We start from the raw sequence: 15,867 nt of genomic DNA, 5'->3' as shown, positions 1-15,867 counted from the left end.
TCCACCTGGAGCTAAACCTCCCCGAGCTACAGCGACAAAGACTTAGAATAATTTTCTTGTTTCTCCTTTGGGTTTCCATGCCCTCTTTTCCCAAAGACTAGTTTCTTAAGCACAGACTTTCTAAGGCTTTATGCTTCTCCGTAAAACACAAAGATGCCTTGTTCGTTATAGTTTAGCTTTTTAAGACAAAGACAAAATACAAGGACCCAGAAAAACTTGGCACACGGAATTTATTTCTCTCTCTGTAAAAAAACCTCTAAGGAAGGCAAGGACAAGAGATGGCAGGGTTTTTTGTTTGTTGTTTTGTTTTGTTTTCCCCAGAAGATGAGGGGAGGGAGGTGGAGAGATCCAGCACAAGGCTCACCTGAGTTCTAGAAGCAGGCTGCCACAGGCTCCCACCCCTGGGGCCACCCTGCCCCTGGTCACCTGCAGCACCCCGCGTCACTTCCTTCCGTCACTTCCTCTGCCAGCAAGCGTAGCTGTTACACCATGGACATGTACCATGTTCCCGTCATGGCGCCTCCCTGGGGTGCCACCAAGTGAGAATTCCAGGGCCCTTTCCAGTTAATTCCTTCCCGTGAAACTTCCAACAAAATAAACCTTCCCTTCCTGTGTGCTTGTCTACAATGGCCAAGCCCACCCACCTACCCGAACACCCCCAGATGATCTGGCCTTCACTTGTCCAGAGGAAGAACCACGAAGATGGGGTGATGCTTGGCGCAGGTTTGCACAATTGCCCAGCAATTAAAAAACCAACAATTGACAATTAACTCCTTCCCATATTATTACCATATCTTGATGTCTCCTGTTTTATTTCTAATCACTACTACTGGCTCTTAATTTGATGTTTCAGATACAAGACATCAGAGATATCCAGAGACGAGAGAAAAAGGAAAACTACTTTCACAACCACAGAGGTCTCCCCCACAAAGGGGACTAAATAGAAAGTAATTTAAACGCTGTGCTGGTTTTTCCAACACTAAGTGAACTTCCAGTGCGATAAAGACTAATTTTTTAGACCTATTCATTCCACTAAATTGGGAAGAGGTAGAGCCTATGCTTTATTTTCGGTTTTATGAATCACCTGGCCTTCTTTCTTATTTCAAGAAAAAAAAAATCCAGATTCATTCCCCTTTTAAAAGGTTTTGGCCTGGGGGATTTGGGGTCCACTTTTACCCTGTAGCTCCCACCAGGAGCCGCCCGATGTTTGATTCCCACATCATTAACCTAAAAGACAGCATATGTTTGCTGCTGTTCATACATCCAAGAGTCTTTCTTAGATCATCGGTCATTGTTCAGGACCCAGACAGCACCCCTTGTCCTATGCGACAAACCTCTTCCATTTAGTGGGAAATAAACTTCAGACCAGGACTCTGGATTACTGACTGCCCTTCCAAAAAGTGCCAAGGGGGCCTCTAACTTCTGCAAGGAAAGCAAAACCAGCACTGACTGGTAGGCATACCGGCTTAAACATTCCTCCCCAGATCCGACACTGAACGTTTGTACGGTCCTAAAACAACAACTTAACAAAGGCGTCCCCTTTTCACTTCCTGGCATTCTCCTTCAGAAATTCTGCTGCAACGAAACGCATGCCTTTAGACACAGGAACAATCTCTCCCACTGTCTCGATGTTCCATCCAAGGTCTATTTACCCTCATTAATTTTTCTTTTCTTTTCCTCAACCTGAAACCATCAGGTATGAGTCAGAGAACGGTCATTAACTTTCACAGCTTCCACACACATCCACCTACTCGCATGTGCGGAGAGAAGACTTGCAACATTGCCTGAGACCAAAATCCTCCACGAAAGAAAAGGAGGGAAAAAAATGACTTCAAGAAAGTTATAGATGTAGGTCTATGGGGGGGCGGGGGTGGGGGGGTGGCTACATCCATTGTTTTTCTGCTCGGTGTTGCAATCTGATGCAAAAAAAAAAAAAAAGAAAGAAAGAAAAGAAAAGAAAAGTTGAACTTGGTTCTGGTGATAGGCATTTCTGGGCTGATTTTTGAAGAAAAACCAGAAGATTTTCTTTAAACATCAAAACATAATTAAAGTTCTTAAACAGGGGGAGGGGAGGGTATGACGTGAATCAAGCTTCCTGCTCTTGTATGAAATGCATTTCTAGCATATAAAAACACGTGGGCTAAGGTGCTGAGACATGTTCCTAACACAGCATTTTTCATTAGAAGTTGCTACATTAACACTCTTAAAATGATGCTCTATCATTACTCCACTTAGCAGTCACAGCTCTGCAACTCATAACGAATTAATTTGCATTAATGTGGGTTTCATGTGTCCTTCCCTGGGTTTGCCATTGTGACTCGGGCTTAATAAAACTGACAAGACAGTAACATCACGCCTTTTATTTTACTTTCCAAAACAAACCAACCCACCCGAAGACCCACACAAATCCTCCCAATTTTTTAAGCATTTTGCTAATATATTTAGTACATCGTAATTGGCCCAGCACGCAGGGCCCTAGTTATCTTCTCAGTAAATATTTATAGCATCATTCTTTCCCATTCATTCTGCATTTTCTGGGAGAATCTCACCGTAGCCTACATCTGCAATTCATTGACTTTACAATTTACCACATGTTGGGATGGGAGAGGTCCTAGCTCCATTTGAATCACTACACAAATATGCAAGTGATTTATCGGTTTCAAACTGAAGGCTGCATGAGAAGGGACTCCACTTTTCCTGAACATTACTTCTTCTGGCAGACCATGAACAATTACAGTTCGTACTAATTAAGCTCTGTAAATGTGCTGTGCCCTGCTAATGCCTACCAGGCCTCAAATTTATTTTCATGATGCCAAACTTTAGCAAGCAATTTTAACTCCTTCAGAGCTGATCCCCACTAATACCAGCCCTTAGCCCTGCCCACCCCTATAAACAGAACTGTTTGGGGCTACTTCACAACAACAACAAGAAGAAAGATAAAACATAACAGACTGAATGACCAGCCCGAAATCAGATGTGCCTAAGGAAGAACAACCTATCCTGGGAACACTGAAGAACACTACGGCTGATAACCCGTTCATGGATCCCACTGCCCCATCTTTGTAATGAGCTGTTAAGGGATTCATAGCTGTCCCTGAGGGCTAGTAAGTTTCTGCATTCCATTGATTAGAAAATAAAACCTTTCAGCCTCAGTCTTTAAGTTTGGGTTGGATGGAGGGAAGGATCCGGCCAGCAATGACAGAGCCGTCAGCCCCCCTTCAACACTTAGCCACGCACCTCGCCATCCCACTCCCCCTTTTCCATGTGGTCCCTTGTAACACACGCACCGGAACAGCCCACTTTTTAAAAAAAATAAATTAATTAAAATCGGCAGGATGACTGGCCTTCTCTCTCTCTTTGGGGTCTCCCCACAGACGCCCCAGCCCCAGGCCCCTCACACAAATAACTGATCGGAAACATATCTGTTGCTGGATAGAGCACTTTAGGTGGGGACTGGAGCAAAGCAATCGTTTTCTAACAGCAGCCCGCGCTCCCACCACCATGGTACTCCCACCTCTCATAAGAAACTTCCAGTCCCCAATTTCAATCAAGCCATTCCCCAAAGCCCAAATGTCTATCCCATCTTCTATTTTTCCCAATCTTTCCTAATCAAGCATTTATGCTGCCTCCCTGGCTACTTTTCTGTGCCTCCCACCCCCACCACCACCACCAAAATAACAGTGTACTTTTCCCAAATGAGTGGCCTTACCCTCCCCAATGAATTCTGGAACTTTTTTTTTTTTTCCTCATCCATTAAATTCCTTTAATCAACTCTCCTCGCCCACCTAACTTTTTTTTTTTTTTTTTTAACTACTGCACCATGCAACGTGTGTTTCTGCCCTTCCAGCTCAGTGGAACATCATATAAATTAAAGAGAAGATTCTCGTATCGGGTTTCTTTAAGTATTCTGGGAAATATGCACAATATAGGCAACACGGTCCAAAAAGAAAAAAAGAAGAAGAAAGGGAAAGAAAGAAAAGGAAAGGAAAAGAAAGAAAAAGGAGAAGCCAGAAGACAAGGAAAGATGCACACAGCTAGAGCAACTTTGCTTTTGAAAAAGGCATTTGTGCAAAGCCCCCACTGAATTTCCATCCCTGAAAGTGCTCTTTATAAATGTGTATAACAATAGCCTAGAGGAAAAGTACAAGTCAGCTGCCAAAGGAGAGAGGGTGTCTGTCTCAGTAAGCTCGGATTGTAGAGGTGGGGGTCACGGAAGGGGGGAGGGCAGCTTTTGAGATGGGCTCCCCCCACCAACACTCCAACCCCCATCTCGTTGCTTATAATTAGTGAGAGAAATTTGAGCTACTGCCAATGTCTGCGGACCTTGAATATTATAAGGCCAACGTGGCGTCAAATATCTTAACATTCATAAGTGTTATGGGCGGTAAATAAAGCCTGTGGATTTATGACCCGGTGGCGCTTGCCAGCAAAGGACTAGGGCACATTTCTTTCAGCAGACCTGTCGAGGTGCAAGTTTGCCTTTGGTTGTAAAATTAACCATTTCCTTCACAAATGTGCTCAATTATAAGTCAGAGTTGAAGATTTACTTACACAGTTGCCAATATTCACTCCAGAAGAAACTCGGATGCCCACGCTCCACACCCCTTCAAAAAGAAAAGCCTCCAAGAATCTGATTCACCCCTCCCTTCAAAACTTCTGAAATGTGTCACCTTAGAACAATTATAAATGTGGTTAAAGATGCTATCTAATTCCACATACCAAGACTAAAAAGCTTACACCTACTTCCTTGGAAAGTGCTTATTTATTTGGCAACGCCAAGGTTTAAAAAAAAAAAAAGGAGTAAATCACTCCTTGCCTGCAGCCTCTTCCCTTCCCCCAATATAATGTCATCTACTTCCTGTGCAGAAGAGAGCCTCTGCTAAATCCAGGTTGTCTCATACTTAACTGCCAATAAACCAACTTCCACATAACTTCCAGACAGCTGGGGAAAAGGTCCTAGGAGTTTTAGTCATGGTCCAGAAACACGCGTCCACACAAAAATTTGCAGCTGTCCTTTCTCTACAGTGCATTTTTAATGTGATTTGGGGGCCCCTGTTGGGAAACATCTGACAAAATGTAAAATCCTCTTAGATACCTTCTCGTTTACCCACTGTGCGTGTGTAAGAGAAGTTGCACCCGGGCACTTTCTGCAGGCACACAGGCACCTCGTGGGATGTGAGGAGGCATTCAAAACCTGCAAAGGCTTCTACTGTAATCTTTGAAAGCACAGCCTCTGGTGCAACTATTAAAATGCTAGTTTTCTAAAGCAAATATTTTTTTAATGGCGCGCAGAACTGCAGTTATCCTGGGCTGCTAACAGAAAAGCATTCTGAATCTGCCAGCCCCCGGAAACCTTCCTGTAACTTTTTCACAGCTTGCTAAGAAACAGAAAGCTGACCAGCTTCCAGCAGTGACTCTAAATGAAATCTGTATCAGTAAAATTAAAATCAAGGTGGAAAACTCCTAGCCAGAACCGGGATTGTCTGCCTCCAAATCTTTTCTCAATCAGATAGGGGGCATCAGTAAAAGCTACTTCCCTTAAGCAGTCCAAAGTTTCCAAAAACACTGCTTCCAAATAGGCACTTCGGGCCCCCAGCTGCCTAATAGCTTGTTTGGGTGGGGGGGTGGGGGTTCAGAAAGCTTTAATTTCAACAAACTGCAAAGCGCTGGCGTATTAAATTTATAATCATTAAAATATGACTTATTGGGTGCATGTTGAGCCCATAATCCGTACTGCAGACATTAAACCCCAACCTATAAAGATTAGCACAGAATTAATGCTGTTGCGTTGAGATTGGAATCTAAACATGTTCGCCATAAATATTTCTGAAGGAGATGAAAAACAATTAGCATAAATACCAAAGAAGGGCAAGAACACCTGTTCTTTTTCAGGGCGATAAGCATTTTATTGTTCTCTATTTAAAATGTAATGACCTGTGTAATTACAGTAATATTACATTGTTATGTAGGGGCTTGGAATGTCACACTTTGAAAAGTGTTGTCAAAACAATCAGGGGTGAAGGTGGGGGGTGAGAGAGCAACCGGGGAAGGACCACCATTAACCCTTCACACTCTCGAGGTCTAAATCTTTTGTATTAGAAAGGATTATGTTGTTTGAGTGAGAGGAAAAAACATCCATTTTTCACAAGCCAGAAAGAGAAGATGTTTGCCCCGCTTAATAAAACTCCAATGAATAGGCCCCTCTTGGTTTCTTTTAAATGCTGGATTCCAAGGTCAAAAATGAATTCAAGATGCTGCTTATTTATTTGTTCAACCTAGTAGCCAACAGCTCAGTTAAAAAAAAAAAAAAAAACCAACTAACTTTGGGCTATAAGAAGATGCGAGAACTCTGATAATCAAGTCTTAAAAAGAAATCTCAGACCTAACTAGAATCCTGACCACCCTGTTCCTACTTCTCGTTTGGCAAGGGGGAAAAAGAAACGTGAAACTTACTTTTTCCTATCACCTTCAATATGGTAACAACACTCTTATCTTTAATATACAAATGTTACCACAGTTCTAATATTTGCTCTTCTATCACTTACCATCTACTTAACCAGACCTCTCTCCTTAATGCAGTTTTGTATTCGAATCTGTCTTTTTAAAAGCCCTTCCTATTACTGTATCAAAGACTAAATTAATGTTATGCAGAAGGCTTTGTCGTTTTAAAATAAAATTATTACTATCAAGCTTCATGGCGTCTTCGGCAATTAAAGCATTATTCTTGAGATAATGTTTTATTCATCATAGCTGATTTAACGACACTCCTTAATTCTTTACATTCTTAAACAGAAAAGCAGAAATCAGGGATCCAAAGAGTTTGCTTTTTTAAAGGACGCAGCTGCTTACAGGTACACTAACAAGGAACAGAAACCGCAGCAAAAACACCACCACCAAGGAGGGTCCGGAAAAGGAAGCATCCAGCTAGCTGGTCTTTACACCTTGTCCTCTGAAAACCCACTCTATGAAGCACTAAGAATTTCAGGGGAGCATGAAAAGACCTCTATCTTGCCTACAGATGCCCTCGGCAGCGGTTATCAAATCTGAAATTGCAAGCTGGCCCTCTGATCGAAGACGTCAGAAGTGACACGCAACAGCCTCTCGTCCCCATTTCTACTGCTCTGCTTACTGGCCTAAATAAATAACTTTAATTTTGGAGCACAGGCTCTAACCCAGGTAACCGAGAGGAAGGAGGAAGGGGCAGCACACACAAAGATGTCTGTTGGTGTTTGACATGCAAATCTCAAAACTGCCTACTGAGTTCAGAAATGTCCTCTCCTACTCCATCTGATGTCAGAGCACAAGGCCACCCGCTACGTCCACAATTAAAATAGCTGGAGCGGTCTATTCCTATAATGCCCACAAAGGGGACCGAAGGGTTGGGAGCCTTCCTTTTCGCACCGGGAAATCATTTACTTGCCTTTAACCATTTCCCTGTTTCCTAATTACAGCACAACACAACTGTTCAAGTTGTTAGGCGGCCGTGGGGCAAGATCGCCAGCGGTCAGACCGGGAGTCTGAAAAGAGTCAAGAAGGCCAAGCAGCCCTCCATCAAAGCTCAATATTCAGATGGCCTTTCGGATGGCTAAGTGGATTTTTAAATAATACCGGAGAGGAATCCATCCAAGGGGGAGGGGAGGAGAGTAAGAAATTCTCAGGGTTACTTTGGAATGTGGCTTGGTCGGGTTGGTCACTACACAAACCCTCTCTGATTCTGAGCCGAATGCTCCCGGTTAAAGATGCCCACGAGCTCCCAAGAAAAATACAACGTAACCGGTCTGTGCTTCCCCTACAGCTGCAACCCCACAGCCCGGCCCCCGCAGCCTGGCGGAGCTGGCCCCGCAGGAGGAGGTCGGGCTGAAACGCTCTACCAGCTTCCCAGGCATGCAGAAGCCTGGGTACAGGGAGCGAGGGAGGGGGGATAATTATTTCTCTTTCCTAGCCATAAAAAGTGACCGGTCTGGCATGCCCTTGCCCTTTTTGCCAGGGCCCAAAAAACAAGTAAAACCTGATAGTTAATATTTTAATGCTTAGAAACACTTGTAGATCGGATCGCCTCCCAACCGGCCAGCCCTCGGCCATTAGAACCGAATCCACGGCTGCTGAACACTGGGTACATTATTTCAAATTGCTATCTCGAGTTACCGAAAAAGAAAAAACAAAAGTAGTGTGTGTAAATAAGGAGTAAGGGGACCAAACCAGAAAAGGTGCAAAATGACAATCCCGGGAAACCCGGCACAAACGTCCAAAGGCTGTCTCTACAGATTGGCGATCCAGGCTTTTTACAAGAAGGTGGGATTGGGGGAGGGAGGTGGAGGGAGGGGTTCAGGGCGAGGGCAGGGGGCAGAGGCCGGCAGGAGAAGGGGATGAGTCTTATTAATACAAATGTCAGGGGCGAGCGCGGAACGCACGCTGCGGGAAGCACCCACGAAGCCGGCACCCGGTGCCGCCCTGGGGCCCCCCGAAGTTGGGTGGCCGGCGAGAAGCAGCCCACTCCCTTGAAGGAGAGGCGCCCTTGGCCTCCCTCACCTTCTACACACCCTTGGGCCGGCAAACCCTGGTCTCTGATCCCCCCACCCAGGGCCCACTGAGGGCCTTCTCGGAAGCTGGAGAACGCAGACCGGGCTATGAGCCCCAAGGCACCAAAATTCCCTAGAAATACATCGAATCCGCTCAGAAGAGGCCATCTCGGCTGTACACAAACCAAGAACCCGGTCACAGGGGCCTCCCGACTCCGCGCGGCCCGGGAGAGCCCGCAGCCAGCGCGCCCCGCAGCCGAGCCCGCCTCCGCGCCCAGGGCGCTCGCGGCCCTGCGGGGTTACCAAAGAAAAGCCAGCCCAGGGCCCCCCAAGTTTGCAGTGGGACCAGTCTGGGAAGCGTGACCTTCCAGAGGAAAGGGGGAGGGGGGGCTGAGAGCCAGCGATCGCCACTAGAAAGCTAAATAAATAACCAGCCGAAAGAGAAAGCCGAGGCGCTTCTCCAGGGCCCCGGGCTCCGCGCGCTCGCTACTTCTCCAGTCCAACGCCTGCAGGAAAATCCACTCTCTACCCCGCGCGTCGGACGCAGCCCAGTCACTCGGGCCCCGGCAGCGGCAGCCAAGGGGTTAACCGGGGAAAACCCAAGACGCCACAGAAGAGGGAAGGAAGAGAGAGGGAGAGAGAGCGAGCGAAAAGAAAGAGCCACACAATCGTCTTCCCAGGGTGAAACAAACAACACCACCACAGGGGGAGGGGGAATCAGAGCGCAAAAAAAAAAAAAAAAAAAAAAAAAAAAGTTCTTCTCTTTCCCCCCACAACCCAACAAAGCCCTGCTTGGAAAGACAGGTCTCCCCAACATCACGAGGCAGCAAACTGAAAGCAAGAACATGGCGAAGTGCAAACAAATCCAGTCCACAAAAGGCAGAAAAGTTTGGAGAGTTTCGGGCTGCCTGGGCCGCGAGCGGGGGAGGGGAGGCGGGGAGGGGAGGAGGCGGGGAGGGGGAGGCGGGGAGGGAGGGAGCGAGGGAGGGGAGGGGAGGGGAGGGGAGGGGAGGGAGGGGGCAGGGCAGGGGCCGCATGCGGGGCCGGGCGGGCGGGCAGCGGGCGGGGGCCGGACGAGGAGGCACTTACGGTTCGGGCGGTGGGCGAGAGCGATCCGTTGGGGAGGTAGGGGCTCGTCAGGTCGGGGATCATGATGAAGGGGTAGCCGGGATACGGTGGCCCCTTAAAGAGCCCTCCATCTTGCCTCTTGGCCGCTAACATGGCGGGGCGGCGAGGGGACGGCGGCGGCCGCGCCGAGCGGGAGAGAGCGAGGAGAAACTTTTTAGAAAGTGCCCCAAGTAGCCGGGCGCCCCGGCAGGGCCGGCGCGCGGCCGGGCCGAGCGGGGCGCGGGGCCGGGGCGCGCGGGGCGGCGGGCCCGGGGGGCGGCTCCGGGCGGTTGCGGGGCGCGCGGGGCGTACTCACCTTCTTCCAAACTTTCCCGGGATTTATCTCGGAAACTTTCGGAGCGAGGCGGAGGCCGTCTTTCCGCCTTCCCGGAGGGGTGGAGGTGGGGAGGGCGAGGGGCAAACGCCACGCAGAGGGGGGAGAAGGGGGAGAAAAAGGATCAGCGGGGTGGAGGGGTTTGGGGGGGGAGAGAAAACAGGGTTACAAGTTTCTGCAATGGTGGCACCGCGCGCACACGCCGCCCGCCCGGCCCCGCGGCGCCCCCGGCCCCGATTCCTCCCCTCTCGGCACCGTTTGCCAAGCCCAGGAAATAGACTCAAGACCCCACCAGCCCGAGGGGCTTTTCCTACCTCGGAATCGGAGGAGCTGTTTTGATTTGTTTCTGATTCATTGACTAGAGACGATTTGACATCAGCTAAATCCCTCTCTGCCGAGGAGTTTTCGGAGCTCTTCTCCTCCTGCTCGCCCTCGTCTTTGAAGGAAATCAGTTCGTCGTTGGCGCCTAGGTCATCTCCTCCACCGCCGTTCAGCTGCGGCATTTTTTTCACCCACCAGCAGCAATTTTGGAAGAAAAATGAAGGAGGAAGAAAAGCAAAAAAAAAAAAAAAAAACCCAAAAAGTTTTGCCCCCCCCCAAAAAAATGTTACAAGAAAAAGACGAGTCCAAGGTGAACTTTTTTTTCTGCTTTGGGGTCTTTTTCTCCTGGGGAGGGGAAAGAGGGAGAAGGGGAGGGGAAAGGGGGGGAGATCTTCTGCACGCGTGAGTTTGGGTTTCTTTTTTCTCTCGTTCCCAAGGATCCGATCAATGTGCAAAAAAATAATAAATAAAAAAGGGGGGTTAAAAAAAAAAACACACCAACAACAACAAGAAGTCAGATATAAAGAGCAAAGGGGGGGGAAGCCGAAGATACAGGAGGAGCTCGTGCCGCTCGGATTTGAGTGAGTTGAAGTTAGACTGAGAGCTTTTCAGTTCAAAGGCGGCGCTGATTGACAGATAGAAAAAGGGGGATCGAAATCCGGAGGAACGGAGTAGTCTGGGAGCGGAGATTATTGACAGGGCGAGAGGAACACACTCGCTTAATGAGATGCCGGGGGGCGGGGCCGGCCCGGTGACGTGTGCATAAATAAACAGCCGGGGTGGGCGGGGCGGGGGCGGCTAACAATGATCCTTTCGGGCGCCGGGAGAGGGAGGAGGGAGAGGAGGAGGAGGAGAGGGGCGGGGGAGGAGGGGGGAGAGAGTCGGAGGGAGGAGTGTGCAGGGGGAAAGGCCTGCGCTGAGTGGGTGCGAGCCCGCGAGTCTGGGCGAGGGTACAGGACTCGCTCCGGGAGGGGGGCGGCTTCGGAAGGACAATGCGGAGTGGGAGAGGAGGGGAAGGGGGTGGCGACCGAGTCAGGAATCCGAGCCGAGGAAGGCGGAAGGAAAGCCCACTTGGGGGGCGGGGATGGGGAGAGGCCCAGAAAAAGTGCACTTCGGAAATATTAGAAATAAGTCTTAAGGAAGGGGAAAAGGAGGAGAGTACTGTGGGGAAGGGGCAGGGGGGCGGGGTGTCGCTCAGTGGCTAATCCAGCAGGGAAATCAGCCACCCTTGGGCGGGGATCTAACAGAAGTGGTCAAAAAGAAAGATCAACCCTCCACTTTCAGAGAGCTTAGGGAAGTGGGGAGCTGGGCAAAGTTCCTGGTCATCTGCAGTGAAAGAAACTATTAGCCCACGAGGTCTTCCCTCCCTTTTTTGTTTATTAATAGTGAGTCATTTCATCAAATCTTAAGTCTCACTAGAGTAAATATACCAAGATGACTTTTTGTCCAAAAAACAATCAAATACTGTAGTGTTAGTCAGGGGCATTAAAAATATCCTTAAGGAAAAATACGTGGTTCTTTTCAATGTAAAGTGTTGTTCCTTTTTTTTTCACCCCTCTCCTTTGGTAACTGACGTTGGAGGTGGTAAGAAATGAGCTGGGATTCAAAGTCCTTTCTGCCTTTGGAGGTGAAAAGTTTGGGCGTTAACACCGCCAGGGAAAATAAAACTGAAAGTTCACCAACCCCTGGGATCAGTGGTGCTGGAATCTTTCTCCAAGGGGGTGTGAAATGAAATCCCCAAAAGACCGGCCAAATAATCAAGATGTAGATGGCTCTGGCAGGAAATTGCTAACCACTGCTGATGCTGAAAGAGCTCTGGGAGGAGGTGGAAAACCTGGGGTTTGAGGCAGGTATTGTTGTTTTTAGGCACTCGCCTGGGGAGCAGATTTGCTACAAAATGGGGAACAGAATTATGTTAAAGAGGAAAAGGTCTGACTCTCCCAAAACATAGTCTTCCTGGATGTTGGAGCAGGAGCACTCATTTTCTTGCAAATATCCGATGAGAAGTGGACCAGAAACTACAACATGAAATGGGGGGGGGGGGGGGCCAAAAAAGAAAAAAAGAAATCAATAGGAATTAGCAAATTATCTGTTAGGAACAGTGTTGGTCTGCAGTCCATGATGTACTAAATTATCCCACCAATTCCTAAAAAAACTCACATCCGTTCCAACTGGCCCATCAGCACCTAAGGTTTCTAAAAGAAAGCAAATTTGCCATGTAATATTTAGAGAGTTTGGGTTTCAGCAAAACTGTTTTATAGGCTAAGGTCTCAGAAAGAAGTCTACTAAAAATAATGATACCAAGATTGACAAGGCCAGTGAATTCCCCTGCACTGGGAAAAATTCACAACCACATTAGCACACTAAAGAGTAAAGATGCAGGCAAAATAAAATGGGGGTGGGGGGGTCTACGGAGGAGAATCACTGTAACTCCCAACTTTAATATTAATCAGAAAATCAGAAGTAGAGTGAGAAGGAGCCAGAAAAGAAGTAAAACAAATGTGTACATTTAATCAGACAGGATTGCATAGGATACAAAGCACAGGGCTAATTAGTCTCAGCAGGTAGGACTAACCTTCAGACTTCATAAATAAATAAGGCGGGCACAGTTTCTAAGAGGGAGAGTGGAGACAGAAAGGGGATTATTTCAAGACACCAAGTAAAAACATGAAGAATGAAATGCTTCACTGTTAAATCCATGTACAAATGGATTTAACAGTTTCCTTTTCGTAGGTCTTTTCACTTGGTTGCCTTCAGATTTACACATTTAGCGAATGACCATAGCTTTTCACACTTGCTAATTGTCACCTGCATACCTAGTGTGCCCGAGTCCGTCTGTGTACAGCAGAGACTTTCCTAAAGCCTGTTTTAAGGGCTTATTTACTTAAACTGGAACACATTCATAGTAACTCAATTTTATGGCAATTTCTTTGTCCTGTGCAGTTTTATTTTTTTAATCTAACCCTGATCTGAATTAAGTTGGATAATGAGGTCTTCTATGTCCTCTATAGGACTACCTGGATAAGAAAAGCTCATAAATACACTGAATGGAAATTTTAAAGCATGTACTTATTGTTTTTAATGTCCTGGCCTGCATTTTTAGCATATGTAAATACTAACGGCTTTCTTCCAATGATTAGTAACCTTATCCACTTTGGCATACCCTCATATTTCTCATTCAAAGGAAACTCTTGAATCTTTCCTCCTTTAAATCTCTGATTTAATTAAGCAATTAAAAGTTATTCCATGATAGCACATGTGCCACATTTAATTTCATTGCTTCGTGCCATAAAAAGGCTTGGGGAGACCTGCAAGATCTCAGAGGGTCAGTAACCCCCAAGTATCCGGAAGGGCTTCAGGTGATGCCTGGGTGGGAGGTGGGGGAGGAAGAGGGTGTGGAATTGCAATTGGCAAAAAGCAGGGGAATATAATACATTTCTTAAAAAGTCAGGTTGGCTCACAATGTGGACATGTATTTTATAGATTCAGTGTGGAATTTTAAACAACAGTTGGCTTGTGTCCAGGTGTGGAGGCAACTTCTCTCTCTAGATGACTCCTGATTTACAAGACCATGAGTTCTGCCCCAGTAGTAGGGGGTTCAAAGAACACAGGGAGGAAACCAGACCAGTTCTGACTTTGGCCTGAGCCAAGGGGTCTTGCAGATTGGGAGGGGAGCAGGGTGGTGAAGAAGCTATGACCTCTTTCTTCAGTGCCCATTCCTGGGGCCAGCCGAGGTCCCAAACTCTAAGGAGACTGTGCCTCAGCCTCTCTTTCTTCCTGCTTGTCCTCCTCATCCACTGCCCTTCTGCTTTCTTCACTCCTCTGTTTTCTCCTCCCCGTCAGCTGTCCTTCCATTCAGTCCCTGTGGACGTGTGTTGATATGAGTCATCTGCATTTTCCCTTGAAAATTAAGTGAACAGGTTCATCCCTATTGGGGAGTGGGCAAGGAGGTTTCAGTGGATATAAATCATTCTTCAGGCATTGGTTCCCTATGGGGGAGCCATGGTGGAGTGGTAGGTGCCCTCCAACCAATGGGAATGTGCTTGACGGGGATGGTGGAAATACACCAACTGTTACCTTTGTCCTCTGAGAACTGTCTCACCTGACAGATGAGGCGGTTGGACCGGGTCCTTCTTTAACACTCAGGGGTCTCATGATTCCATAGTTGAAGCCCACACCCTAGTTATGCTAAGAGTTTCATAGCACACCAGCAAAGAGGACAAAGCGTGTTGGAAGTTTGGCTTTGGGATTTAGGGAAAAACTCACCGGAAGTGGAGAATACATGTTGACGGCCACACTCAGCTCCCCCAACCGCTCAGCCAGATTCCACTCAATGACCCTCGACAGTGACATGTACACGTATGCGTGTGTGTGTTATGTATCCCGTGTGATGTTTCCTTTAAGACCTGGGTTCCAAGATGGAAGATCGGTACCCACTGTGTTGGACTTATCTATGCAGGGACTGTGCTGACTGAGGGAAGCCAAAAAAAGAATCTGAAAACATAAGGAAGCTATAAAATGGGGAAATGTTTTGAAGCCGAAGTCCTGCTTCCACTGTGAGATTTTCTGTTTGCTTTTTGTTCTGCGTGGGTGATGGTTCCTTATTTGGACCTTGAGGAAAGCTACTCCCTGAGCCAACATAGGAACACTAAAAATTAGACACCTCTGAGAGTTTTCAGCTTTAGCAGGAGGAAGGGGTAGGCAAAAAAGGCCCACTTCACAGGCATCCTTTTATTTTTCCCCAGTGATCCTGTCAAGGGACATGGAAAGGCACATCCCCACTTCTTGAAACCCTGAGGAGCACTGTTCTGTTCTGGCATTTTTCTGAAGTGCCTGGCTTGATCACCTTGCTTCAGCTAATGACAGGTCTGGGTAATAAAGTGACAATAATGCCTGATGATCCAAGGGTTAATGGGGAGATGTATCCATTTGTACAGCGTTTCATCACCTGCCTTCATAAGCAGATCACTACCGCACAGGCATCTGTGACAGGAGCCGCCTTTCGAAAGACATCAGTCCTCCATAAATATACCTTTCTTATTGACAAGATGTCTTTTAACCCTAATAGTAATGGAAGAAGGCCAATAAATGAAACATTTACTGCATAACTTGCCTTATTTTGGGGTGGTGTACGATTCCTTTCTAGCCATCTCTAGAAGATGTTTTCAGCCTAATTTGCTCCCAAGAAATTTCGCTTGCTACAGTTATACGTCTATGACGTTTTATTGCCTGAAGCCAAGTCTGCATAAGAACTTTCTTAAGATATACTTATCCTAATGCCAGGCTACAGGAACTGGGCTGCTTTATGCTGAATTATTTGTGCTACCCTGATATACAGGATAGAGACTTCCCGATAGTCATTGCCATAGGGTAGGTCTAAATGTTTCTGAGAAGGGGGGAAAAGGCAGAAAAAGGTGAAAAAAGTTTCAACTAGGTTGGTTTGTACAAGTCTTTAGAATTAATAATTGGGTCTGTATTTAACATATTAAAATGCCTGAGGTTTTCTTGTCTTTCTCTCTCTTTTTTTTAAATAGCTTCAGTGACCCCATCTTTTCTTACAAAGCCTCCTTGCTGGCCCAAGCCCAC

At 47.0% G+C, this 15,867-nt stretch overlaps 1 protein-coding gene and 1 long non-coding RNA gene across 47 annotated transcripts in view; one reads left to right on the top strand and one right to left on the bottom strand.

Annotated features, from left to right (window-relative positions):
* TCF7L2 (transcription factor 7 like 2) overlaps positions 1-10,485 on the bottom strand; it is a 195,918-nt gene extending 185,433 nt beyond the window's left edge. For all 46 annotated transcript variants that reach the window (XM_032312801.1, XM_032312789.1, XM_032312790.1 and 43 more), the window contains exons 1-3: positions 10,275-10,485; positions 9,943-10,009; positions 9,609-9,733 (exon numbers count right to left, since the gene is read on the bottom strand). In XM_032312801.1, the coding sequence (XP_032168692.1) occupies positions 9,609-9,733; positions 9,943-10,009; positions 10,275-10,463 (381 nt within the window). In that variant the 5' untranslated portion in view covers positions 10,464-10,485. The remainder of the gene's footprint in view (positions 1-9,608; positions 9,734-9,942; positions 10,010-10,274) is intronic.
* LOC116573106 lies at positions 9,553-10,517 on the top strand. The gene is made up of 2 exons (XR_004278605.1): positions 9,553-9,644; positions 10,323-10,517. It is a non-coding gene; the product is annotated as an uncharacterized LOC116573106 (long non-coding RNA).
* Positions 10,518-15,867: the final 5,350 nt, after the last annotated feature.

This window comes from Mustela erminea, chromosome 14, assembly GCF_009829155.1.
Source record: "Mustela erminea isolate mMusErm1 chromosome 14, mMusErm1.Pri, whole genome shotgun sequence".
Taxonomy (NCBI): domain Eukaryota; kingdom Metazoa; phylum Chordata; class Mammalia; order Carnivora; family Mustelidae; genus Mustela; species Mustela erminea.
This window is presented reverse-complemented; position numbering and strand designations above follow the sequence as displayed.